This window comes from Physeter macrocephalus, chromosome 18 (assembly GCF_002837175.3).
Source record: "Physeter macrocephalus isolate SW-GA chromosome 18, ASM283717v5, whole genome shotgun sequence".
Lineage (NCBI taxonomy): Eukaryota > Metazoa > Chordata > Mammalia > Artiodactyla > Physeteridae > Physeter > Physeter macrocephalus.
Window position 1 is genome coordinate 88,186,851 of NC_041231.1, and position 12,465 is coordinate 88,199,315.

The 12,465-nt window shown below is 37.5% G+C and overlaps 1 protein-coding gene across 1 annotated transcript in view; it reads right to left on the bottom strand.

Annotated features, from left to right (window-relative positions):
• CARMIL1 (capping protein regulator and myosin 1 linker 1) overlaps positions 1-12,465 on the bottom strand; it is a 333,351-nt gene that overhangs the window by 135,572 nt on the left and 185,314 nt on the right. Inside the window, exon 12 of the mRNA XM_028479533.2 lies at positions 3,430-3,516. Within this exon, the coding sequence (XP_028335334.1) occupies positions 3,430-3,516 (87 nt within the window). The remainder of the gene's footprint in view (positions 1-3,429; positions 3,517-12,465) is intronic.

A 12,465-nucleotide genomic window follows, 5' to 3' on the forward strand; every position in this document is an offset into this window, starting at 1 on the left:
GACCATTAACTGGATATAGAAGTCATTTTGGTGTTCTTTGCACTACTGAAGAATTTTAAATGACCTAAATGTACAACAGATCATTTAAATAAATTAGGGAACATTTTGCATACGCTGAACTATGGCAAAGCCTTTGAAAGTGGACCAAGTATTTTCTGACACAAATGATCACAATTTACTACAGGGGGCAGGGGAGGAAGCTTATGAGATTAGTAAGCACAGTACAATCGCATATATGCATGTGAGTGTTTTTTGTAGGTATGTATATAAATAAACTATGTACAGGCAGAAAACAGTGTGGAAGGATGGGTACCAAGTTGTCAACAGTGACAGTCTTGTAATGGCTTGGTACTGGCATTACAAGTAATTTTTTCTTTCTCATTTATACTTTTCAGTATCTTCTAAATCTTTACCATAAATATGTAATGCATTGATAATCATCAGGAAAAAAAAGGTTTTTATGAAACTAATTTGCTGAGGTAGAACAGTGATAACAAAAAGGGACTACACACACTTAGCTTTAAGATCTGCAGATGGCTTCAGGCATCAAGACAGAAAACACTGGCTCCTGGGGAAATGTTTCCCTTTGGAACGTTACTTTTATGCCTTCATCTTAAACATGTGGGTACAAATGTGTGCACATAAAATCATGGGACGTATGGAACCACCCCCAATTTCAAATCACTCAGTGTAACTGTATGGTCAGAATAAAGTATGACTAGATGGACAGAAAACCATTCCGGGACCACTTTGCTTCACCCACTCATCCACGACACATTTAGTGAGAACATGCAGTGTGTTGGGTGCCAGGGACACGGCAATGAATGAGGCAAAGCCCTTACCATCCAGAACCTCCCAGGCTAGGACACAACCAAAATACAATGGGAGACGCACTAAAATTGAGGAATTTACAAATTCCTGTGCTATGGAACACAGAGAAGGGAACATCTAGTCCCACAGGGTGTGGTGAGAGAAGGCTGTCTGAGAGGTTTCAAAGAGAAAATGAAACTGCACTGTATGCGTATTAACCCATTTAATCCCACCACCTCTGATGAAGCAGATGCTCGTATTTCCATATTACAAATGAGGTAGGTACAACCAAGAGATTGTAAAAGCATATTTATAGTAAGCAAAAAAGTTAGGATTCAAACCTAGGCAATCTGCAAGAGAACTGGCAATTGCTACACATACTGCCCTCAAAAGGTAGTGATATAGTTAAGGAATGGGAAATTACTCAATTCAAGATACTTTTACTAAACACCCACGATGGTCCGGGCACTATGCCAGGTGCTGGAGATACGGAGATGAGAGATACAGAGGCTGCAAGGAGAGCCCCCCCTTCGAGTAGAGAAGACACCACATTTATACAATAATGCTAGATATGATCTAGAAGTGACACAAAGGAAAGAGAAATTGATTCTGTTGAGGCCTCAGGAATAAGACGTCTCAGAAGAGATGATCACAGATGAGGGTTTTATAAAAATAAACTGAAGCTCTCCAAGAATATTTGGAGATGTGTGAGGTAAGAGAAAATATACATGGGTCTCTGCCTCCCATGCCCGTTCCTGGCACAGAGCTCCTCAAACCCTTGTAATTTCCTAGGTGATAAGAGCACTAGAAACATCCCTTGTTCTAATATTTGTCTTTGACCCTGACACTGACCCAGGTCTCCTTAAACTCCTATAAATTCTTAAGTGGCAAGAGCATTAGGAGCATCTTTTGCTCTAATGAGGTAACCCTGGTGGGCTCCTGGATGGGGGCTGGTCACCAGAAAGACCAAGCCATGCTGAGAAGCCCCACCCCCACCCATCAACACTTCTGCAGAAAAGGGAGAGGGACTGGAAATGCAGTTAATAACTGACCATGCCTACGTGATGCAGCCTCCATGAACATCCCAATGGTATGGGTTCTGGAGAGCTTCCAGGTTGATGGACACATCCACACTAGGAGACTGATGCACCCCCGACTCCACAGGAACAGAAGCTCCTGGGCTCAGGACCCCCCCAGACCTCACCCTAAATATCTCTTCATCTGGCTGTTCATCTGTATCCTTTATCATACCCTTTAATAAACTAGTAAACGTAAGTAAGTGTTTCCCTGAGTTCTGTGGACCACTCTAGCAAATTAATCAAACTCAAGGAGGGAGGTCTTTGGAACCTCTGATAACCTGGGCGTGTGAACTGGTATCTAACGGCAGTCGGGGGGCATGGCAGTCTTGTGGGACTGAGCCCTTAACCTGTAGGATCTCGTGCCATCTCCAGGTAGATACTGAGCTGAATTGTAGGACACCCAGGTGGTGTCACAGAGAATTGCCTGTTGTGAGGGAAAAACTTCCACACATCTGGTGACCAGAGGTGTCAGAAGTGAGATGTTTTGTGTGAGTAGTAAAGGAGATGCACAGGAAAGAGAAACACAGAAGGAAGGCAAGAATGGAGGTTTTCCCTATACAAGATGAAAGACAAGCTTTTCAAGCGGAATACGAAGCGTATACAAAGGCACGGTGTATGCAGGGAGATTTTAATTATTATTGGGACAGTCCTGATGTAGCAAAATAAGAACAAAACTGAAAAACTGAGAGGATGGTGAGTGGAGTCAGGAAAGAACCTGGGGAAGGAAAGGCAATTTCCAGGACAGGAAATAGAGCAGGTAGAGCTACAGTGGTGACTGGGACTGGGCAGTTAGGCCCAACTGTTTTCTGTGCAGCAGACAGTCCATCTGGAGGGGAAGGGGGAACGGGGAAGTGGAGATGGCTGATGTCTTTCCAAGGATGAACCAAGAAAAACACAACCAGTGGCGACCATTTTGTCATATACAGAAATATCGAATCACTATATTACGCACTTGGACCTAACAGAGTGTTGTAGGTCAATTATACTTCAATAAAAACAAACAAAACATTGCTAAATCAAAAACAAAAACAACAACAGCAAAACACAACCAGCTACCTCTAGGAATGTGAGGCAGGAGGCAGCCAGGTGAGCATTCCCTGACTCAAAGTTTAAAAAGTTGGAGACCACAGGTATACTTGAAAATTATTCTCTACTCTGAAAGCATTTCACTTTAGAACACCAGAAATCCAATCAGATAACTTCTTTATCTTAAAACTGCCAGAGTACTATAATACACATACAGATGACCCCTGAACAACGCGGGGATTAATCTGTGTGTAACTAATCGTCAGCTCTCTGTATCCATGGTTCCTCCACTTCCGCAGATTTAACCAACTGTGGACCGTGTACTACTATAGTATTTACTGTTGAAAAAATATATGCATGTAAGTGGACCCGGGAAGTTCAAAGCACATTGTTCAAGGGTCAACTACATTTTTAAATGCAGATACACAACGAGTAATAATTCTAACTATGTAAGGTACCATGGGGCAGCAGAAATATTATAGACACACAGTTAAGTAAATAAGATATACTGTACCTTTAGGTGACAATGAGGTTTTAGATAAATTTAAATGCTTTAATCCCTTTGGGAGTTTGGCAAACTGAATACTTAAAGACGACACACCTGAGAAAGAAAGGGAACAGGGGGATTGTTAGAATTTTTAAGTTGTTAGGATTGCATTTGTTTTACAATGCCTGAAAATTAACTTTGATTCCAATTTAAGTGATCGTTTTTTCTTTCTAATGTTAGACACTGTTTTCTAATCATCTACCATCATGGCTCCTTTACTTTCAGTCCTACCTATAGGGTAAGAGAAAAGCACAATTATCGAAACTTTACCATTAGAGATGTTTTTCTTTGGACCAAGTATTATCCTCTCCTCATAGTGCTATTTCAAATGCAAATAGTCTTGGGAAGAGTGATATAATTTCGACCCTTTTCTTTTTAACCTGTGTCTTAATGAGCTGATCACTCTTCTGGGTTAGCGGATGCATGCTATTTAATTATTGTCAAGAAAAACAATGTGATATTAACTAGTCAGATAATGGCTTCACTTTAAGCAGATGGATTCCAATATTTAATTGGCTTATGGCTAACAACCTCAGACAAAGCAACAGAGCATGTTTTACACTACCTTTAACCTACGTTTGGTAACATAAAATTAATCCCAAGGAATTTACAGTAATAAAAATCAGGTGGTCTCTAAATTTAATGGCCAGAGTGGGCTACTGTGAAAACCAGCTCACTCACCCAAGGACTGTAATGAATGTAGACTCTTTTCTGGAAGGAAATAAGTAATAGATGAATGTATGCTCTTCCTACAGGTCCTTCAACCAACCTCCTGCTGTATCTATCACCTTCCCAGGGGGCATGTTTTGGGAAGAATCCTAAAACAGTATTAACTGTATGGTCCCACAGACTGATTCTCAAACTCCAGGCACCAATAAGGAAAAACCATGCTGGCTGCTGCCCTATCACATAACCCCAAATTATATATAAATTTTACCAATTAATACGTACTACTCTAGAAATAACCTAAATGTCATTCAGCTTGACAAAGCTTCTAGATGGGCATTTCCCCAAGGATGGTAGGGTACTGGGAGACCCTACCTATCTCCCACAGCATTTCCCAAATAAGTTTGACAATCACTGGATTAAATAATGTTAAACAGCTCTTTTAATTTAAAATATTTCTAGAGATTTGAAAATGTTAATCCATAATGTTAATTGCAGAGAGGGAACAGGCCTGATATTTAGTCAATACATTCTTGTAAAATGTATTGGGGTGGGAGGGGAGAGAGGAAAAAGATGGAGAAATTTTGAAAACTTGATTAATCCAAAAGTCAAAAAAAGAGAGAGGAAAAAGGAACAACAAAAAAAAGTGATAAAGAGAAAACAGATATATAGTGGATTGTCACACAAATAAATCAATAATTACATTAAATATAAATGTACTAAGTCAGACTAAAAGTCGAAGAGGGATTAGCTAAACAATATCAGATGGTTTCGAGAGACACACTTAGAAATGCATGTATTCCAAAGTGAACCTAAAAGCATGGAAAAAGATACATGCTGCAAATCTAACCAAAAGAAAGCTGGTTTATCTGTAATAATATAAAACAAGTTAGATTTTAAGAAGTATTACTAGAGATAAATGAGATATTTCTTTAATGAAGAAGATGTAATAGTTTTAAATCTGCACAATCTGAATATCATAGTCTCAAAATATATAAAGTAAATCTAATGGCAAAAAAAGAAAATACACGTATTATTATACATATGTGTGTGTATACACACACACACACACACACACACTCAATAGTGGGAGATTTTTAAACACGTCTCTGTCAGTAGCTGATAAATGGACAAAAAAAGCTATAAAATATACAAGATATCAAGAGCATAATGAAAAAAATCTATTTGATATATTTAAAACACTGTACCTAATATCTACAGAATATATTTCTTCAAAGTACACAAGGAAAATTTACCAAAAGTGACCATCTACTGAGTCATAAAGCAAGTCTGAACAAACAGTATATTCTTTAACTTCTGTGAAATCATACAGAGTATATTTTCAAACTAAGTATGTTCTCTAACTGCTACCATTACTATGGAATTAAGATAGGAATTATAAAAAAAATTATAGTTAGAAAATCCCCCAATAATTAGAACTTAAGCAATATATTCCTACATAACAAATGAGTCCAAGAAAAAAAAATCACAATGGAAATCTTTTAAAAATTTTTATTTAAATTTTAAAAATTATGACATCAAATTTTGGGGATACAACTCAAGCCCTGCTTAGAGCGAAGTCTATACTCCTAAATACATATGTGAATAAAGAAGAAAAGCTGGAAACTAATTATCAAAGTATCCATCTCAAGATGTGTAAAAAAAAAAAAAAAAAAAAAAACACACAAAACAGCAAATTAATCCCCACTCCATCCCTATAAACAGAAGGAAAGAAATAACAGAGAGAAGACATCATTAAACAGAAAGCAGTCATAAAATAAGTAAATTTAACAAAGCTTGTTCTTCAAAAAAAAAAAAACCAATAAAATTAATAAATCCCAGCAAGACTTTAAAAAAGAGAGAGAAAGAAAAGGATCAAATCAAATTATATAAATCAGAAATGAAAAGAGAATGCCAGGAGAGATCCTGCAGACACTACAAATAGAACTGAAGGGTATAAAAAAATCTAAAGATCAAAAAATGTATCATTTTAGAAGAAATTCCACATGAAAAATACAACTTAGCAAAATTTACATAAGAAGAAATAATCTCCTCTATTTAAGAAAATAATAAATCTATTATTAAAAACCTCTCAACAAAGAAAAGCAAAAGAAGACAAATATAAAAGAGTATGTATTATATAATTCTATAGTGGTGAGGTTCCAGAATAAAAAGCTAATCTATCATAACAGAAGTCAGAATAGTAATTATCTTTTCCGGGTGGTGGAGGGGAAGGGTGGGGCAAAACAAAAGAGAAGCTTGTGCAGTGCTGGTAATGTCCTATTTCTTGATCTTTGTAGAGGTTGCATAAGAGCATCCTCTTTGTAAAAATTCATTAAGATGTAAACTTGGGATTTACAAACTTTTATCAATGTACATTATACTTCAATGAAAAAAGTTACTTCAGAAAATTAGGTACAGAAGATAACAGAGGAGAAAATCTAGATGTCTGTGGGTGGCAATGACTTTTTAGATACAACAGCAAAGGCACAGTCCATGAAAGAAATCATTGATAAGCTGGACTTCATTAAAATTTAAAAGTTCTATTGGTTACCAAGGAGGGGGAAGGATAAATTGGGAGATTGGGGTTGACATATACACACTACTATATATAAAATAGATAATTAATAAGAACCTACTGTATGGCACAGGAAACTCTACTCAACACTCTATAATGGACGATATGGGAAAAGAATCTAAAAAAGAGTGGCTATATGTATATGTATAACTGATTCACTTTGCTGTACAGCAGAAACTAACACAACATTGTAAATCAACTATACTCCAATAAAAATTAATTTTAAAAAATCAAAAAGTTCTGCTCTGCAAAAGACAATGTCAAGAGAATGAGAAGACAAGCCACAGACTGAGAGGAAATCTTTGCAAAAGGCACATCTGATAAAGGACTGTTATTCAAAATATACAAGAACTCTTAAAACTCCACAGTAAGAAAATAAACAACCTAATCAAAAAATGAGCCGAAGACCTTAATAGATATCTCACCAAAGAAGATATACAGGTGGCAAATAAGCATATGAAAAGATGCTCTACATCATATGTCATCAGGGAAATGCAAATTAAAACAACAATGAGATACTACTACACACCTATTAGGATGGCCAAAATCTGGAACACTGACAACATCAAATGTTCCAGGATGTGGAACAAGAGGAATGCTCACTCATTGCTGGTGGGAATGCAAAATGGTACACCTGCTTTGGAAGACAGTTTGGTGATTCCTTATAAAACTGAACTTATTATTACCATGTAATTCAGCAATCACAGGCCTTGGTATTTACCCACAGTAGTTGAAAACTACACGAAATTCTGGAAAAGGCAAAACTCTGGAGACAGTAGAAAGACCAGTGATTGCCAGGGGTTGGGCACGGGGGTGCATGGGGAGGAAGGATAAACAGGTAGAACACAGAATTTTTCAGGCAGTGAAAATACTCTGCATGATACTATAATGAGGGATGCATGTCATTATACATTTGTCCAAACCCATTCAACACCAAGAGTGAACCCTAATGAAAACTATGGACTTTGGGTGATTACGATGCATTAATGGAGGGTCATCAATCGTAACAAATGTCTTAACTCTGCTGATGGATGTTGAAAACGAGGGAGGCTATGCCTATGTGGGCCCAGGGAATATATGAAATCTCTCTACATTTCTCTCAATTGTGCTGTGAACCTAAAACTACTCTAAAAAAGTTAAGTCTTTAAAAAAAATTAGGTATGGAAGAGGAAAGGACACCAGACTCTTACTTTAAATATTGACAAGAGTTATCATTGACTACTCATGACCAATTCTTTCACGTATTTTTTCACTCAGCAAAGTATATGCTATGACAATGTTTAAAAATGTATATATATATATATCCCCAAATCGTGCTGAAAATATCTATTAGATCAAAGTTAAACTTCAAATTTGTTTCACTCAGGTTGACTTGAGTTGTTTTGCTTTGTTCTTTGAGAAAATGATAATTTCTAAACTTTCAATATTTTCTTTTGTGTCAGACACACCTGGAACACCACATAAAATTGTAAATGCCTACAACCAAATGCAAGGACAGAATGGAACAACTATTTTACACTACTGGTGACACCCCACCCATCTGTTCATTCCTTAATCATAAACTTTCTTTTAAAAAGGAAGGTAGACAAAAAAGAATAAATAATCCAACAATACTTTTCTCTAGAAATAGAACTATCACACCCTAAGTAATGAAAGTAATAAAAAGTGAAGCTCCTAAGTTAGAATAACGGTGAATAAAGTCACGTTTGAGCATTTATTTTAAACAAAAAAAGCAGAATTAAAGGTAAACAGATTAAAGGTAAAAAGGACTGAAGTCTCAGATACAAGATTGTTTGGTTAAAGTATTTTTTATCTAATCCCAGACTAAGTTACTAGCTTCTTTTTTTCTTGATGAAATGTTTTGTTTTAGTTTCCTAGGCAACCACAACTCATAAATAAATTCTATTTCTCCTTTAAAGAAACACCCTTGCTAAGTGCTAATGGAATAAAAGGCATAACTGGGGTCAGTACTGTTCAGTTTTTTGAAAATGAAAAAACTAAATTCATTTTTGATAAAAAGGTAACAGATTATTTACACAAAGGGTCCTCCACTTTGGCAGACTTCAGAAATGGGGTCTTGGCAACATGAATAAATTGAGGGTGGCTAGCAGCCAAAATCGCAGGAAAAACAAAAAAATTAACCTGCCTTGTACTTCCTGAAGTTAGTTACTCAATAGTGCCATGGAAGAAACTGATTATCAAGAAAACATTTCCCCACAAAGGAGGGACAGAAGAGACTTTTTCAACCTCCGGCCAAAACTATTCAATTCTGCCCCCCCAAATAAAGCAAAACTTAGCCTTCAGAGCTGTGAATTAAAATGAAATTTATCACCAAAAGCTTTCATCTGGAGACTTACTGGATGAATAACCCTTCTTGTAATTTATTTTGTTTTACTATGTGTCAAATTTAGAAGAAAAAAATGGTCGAATTTTTATTTCTCCTTTCAAAACAAAACTATTATCGAAATATTTATGACTAATAAAAAAGTAATTATAAAATGTTTAGAATTATAATTTGCCATCTGATGTAATTAACTTTCTAAGACAGGAAATTAAATTTGACATTGCAGTTTTAACCCATTAATCATGCATGTACTTAAAAGCTTATGACAATAACATATAAAACCCTAAAATTTTGATATTCTGGAATCAGTGTGATTCACATGGTTGGAAAAAACGGTTTAAGGTGGGTCCTTGTTGACTGAAAGCATAATATTAATAATTTAACAAAATCCCGCTATGGAGTTCTAGCAGCATGATACAGGGAAACAAAAGATCTCTTTCTTGTCTGTTAGAAAGCAAATAGATTTGACTCTGTAGATGTCAGAACACAGGTGAGAATTAAAATCTTTAGATTTCTACTAATTCCAGTGGCTTCCCTGGAGAGTTCAGAAACACTAAAAAAAAAAACTAAGTAAATAAAACACGATGGAGTATTTCCATTTCAAAAACAAGACAGAGAGAAAGAGATTCAAGAACTAGGAATATAGGAATAAAAGACTAGTGGGAAAAAACAGTCAACACACTTAATTTTTGAATGCCCTAAAATCCAAATCTATGCAGTTTTTCAAATACTGTTTTACCTTGTATAACCATAAAAATATCAATTAAATATGGCTGAAATCATGACTCTAAACAAAAGTACTTTCTGCCGAGTAGCTGTCACGCAGAAACCTGGCCTCTTTAAATATCAAAGTGATTAAGAAAATGCATTGGGGCTTCCTGGTGGCGCAGTGGTTGAGAGTCCGCCTGCCGATGCAGGGGACACGGGTTCGTGCCCCGGTCCGGGAGGATCCCACATGCTGCAGAGCGGCTGGGCCCGTTAGCCATGGCCGCTGGGCCGGCGTGTCCGGAGCCTGTGCTCCGCAACGGGAGGGGCCACAACAGTGAGAGGCCCGCGTACCGCAAAAAAAAAAAAAAGTGAGCCTGTGCTCCGCAACGGGAGGGGCCACAACAGTGAGAGGCCCGCGTACCGGAAAAAAAAAAAAAAAAAAAAAAAAAAATTGCATTTACATGCTATGGAAAAAGCCAATGTTTTGCAAATCGCATACACAAAATTATTTCCTTCCACTTCCAAGGGAAATCTAGACAGCCAAATCAGAAAATCCCAACCACAGTATAAGAGGCTGATTGATTGATCGCTAAGGCAATTCTGAACAAGCGTCTGTCGGTACTAGGTATGACTCTGCAAGCTTTTCCAAATTATGTAAACATGGTTTCCTCATCTGTAAAGGGGAATAATAACATTTGCGCTATTTAACTTCACAAGACTATTTTATGAATCAAATATGGTAGTAAAAATTAACACTTACTGAGTGCATAGTATGTGACAGGCGATTCTTATGGCTTTTATGTGTATTATCTCATTTAATCCTTAGAACACCGTTATGTAGGAGGTGCTATTATTATTTTAGAGATGGGGAATCTGAGGCATAGAGAAGTTAGGTAACTAGTCAAAGGAAACTCAGATGTAAAGTAGAGAAGCCCAGATTTGAACCTATGTATTTGGACTCCAAAATCCACTGGTATACACTGAGATATGAAAGATCTACAGCACCCCAAAATGTAAGGGACAATTCTAGAATCTATTTATCTTGTCTCATCCAGAAAATCAAATCAGAGCCACCAGCAGACGGTTGGAGAAAAAAAAAAAATATTTGGGTGCTTCAGGTCAACATTTCCAAAAGAAAAACACTCCGAGACAGGATTCTAAATCATCTTTAAACAAAATAATCCAATTTAGAACAAAGTGAGGGGAGGAAATAAGGACAGACATTCCTGATGAGGCTAAGATCATAAAATCTAGGATAACTGGGAAGGGTAACTAGGGAGAATAGAACACAGAGCTTCTGACATTTAGGGAAGGAAAGTGTGTGACATGAGCAGAGAGAGAAGAGTTGCATTCCCCAAAAACACTCAACTTTGATCCAAAAAGTCATCAGATCCAAAGGATTAGTCACGAGGTGATGACTGAAACACCCTGGTTCAGATACTAGGTCAGCCCAGAGGACTAACCACAGAACTAGTTAATAAAGTTTAGCCAGAACAGGGAGTTTCAAGCCTTTTCGACCATGACCCACATAAAGAAAGAGATTTGTCATCATGATGCAGGAACCTCATACCAAAATAAACACATACACATGTAACAGAAAACTAAAACCCAAGTTTTCCTGAACAATGCACTCTGATATTTTCTACTCTATTTCTTCTTTTTTTTTTAAAATGCTTACCAGGTCTTGACCTACAATCTGAAAACACACTGGGTTAGACTAAGGCCAAAAGCAAGCTGGGGAGCAGGGCCGGCCCCACAAACAGGATAAGAGGAGCTCGTGCATGTGTGTGGTCCCTTCCCTGCCCTGTGGGGCTCTCGCAGAGCCCAAGCGGGGCACCCAGCGTTGGAAACGTTGCCCATACACACTACACCCCTCCTACTAAATCATACTTCAACCTCCTCCACCCCAAGCCCCTTAACAACAGAAGGCTGCCTGTCCTCTGCACGTGAGCCTGACAGGGAAGCTGAGCTGTAAATATCAGGGCTTTGCTGCATCAACTTTCATATCACAAAGCAAGGAGCCAAACTTCCTCCTAAAGTTTCCAAATAAGTCCCTGAAAGGATGGTTCAGGTACAAAATCAAATTCCACTTGGTGCTTAAATTCCTCAGAATTCTAGGCTGCCAAACTGCCTTGTGTTTCTTTGCAATTCCTTGTAAATAATCTTCCTGGGCTCCGTCTCTCTTTATAGACTAAACAATTCAATTGCAAACTCCTCCCCCACACTTTTTTATTGTTTTCCATTGAAAAGCTCAGAAAAAAAGTCATGAAAATTTTTCCCTATTTTGAAGTTTCTATAAATATACTACACTCAGTTGGATTTCTTGTGGACTTTCCATCCAGGAGCAGAAAAGCTACCAATCACTTTCAGATATTTAGCCTGGAAGAAAAAAAAGCCTGTCAAGAATTTGTGTTCAGGAGGGTCAGTCCCAAGAGTGAAAAAAGGTGGGGAATACAGGTGCTGGCAATTGTCCCAGAGCACCGGCAAACACAGCAACGAATGAATTAGAGGGGGCAGAAACGTGTCAGGAGTGTCAAAACTTGAATGTAAGTGAGCAGAAAACACCCCGAAGAGTCGGTATCTACACATCAAGCTGTGGAAAACATCCTTGGAAGGATTCATGGTTCTAACACCTGGGAACAGACTGCAGGAAGGTGAAAAGATGCACAAAATCAGGTCACACAGGTAGGAAAGTGGAGGAAAGAGG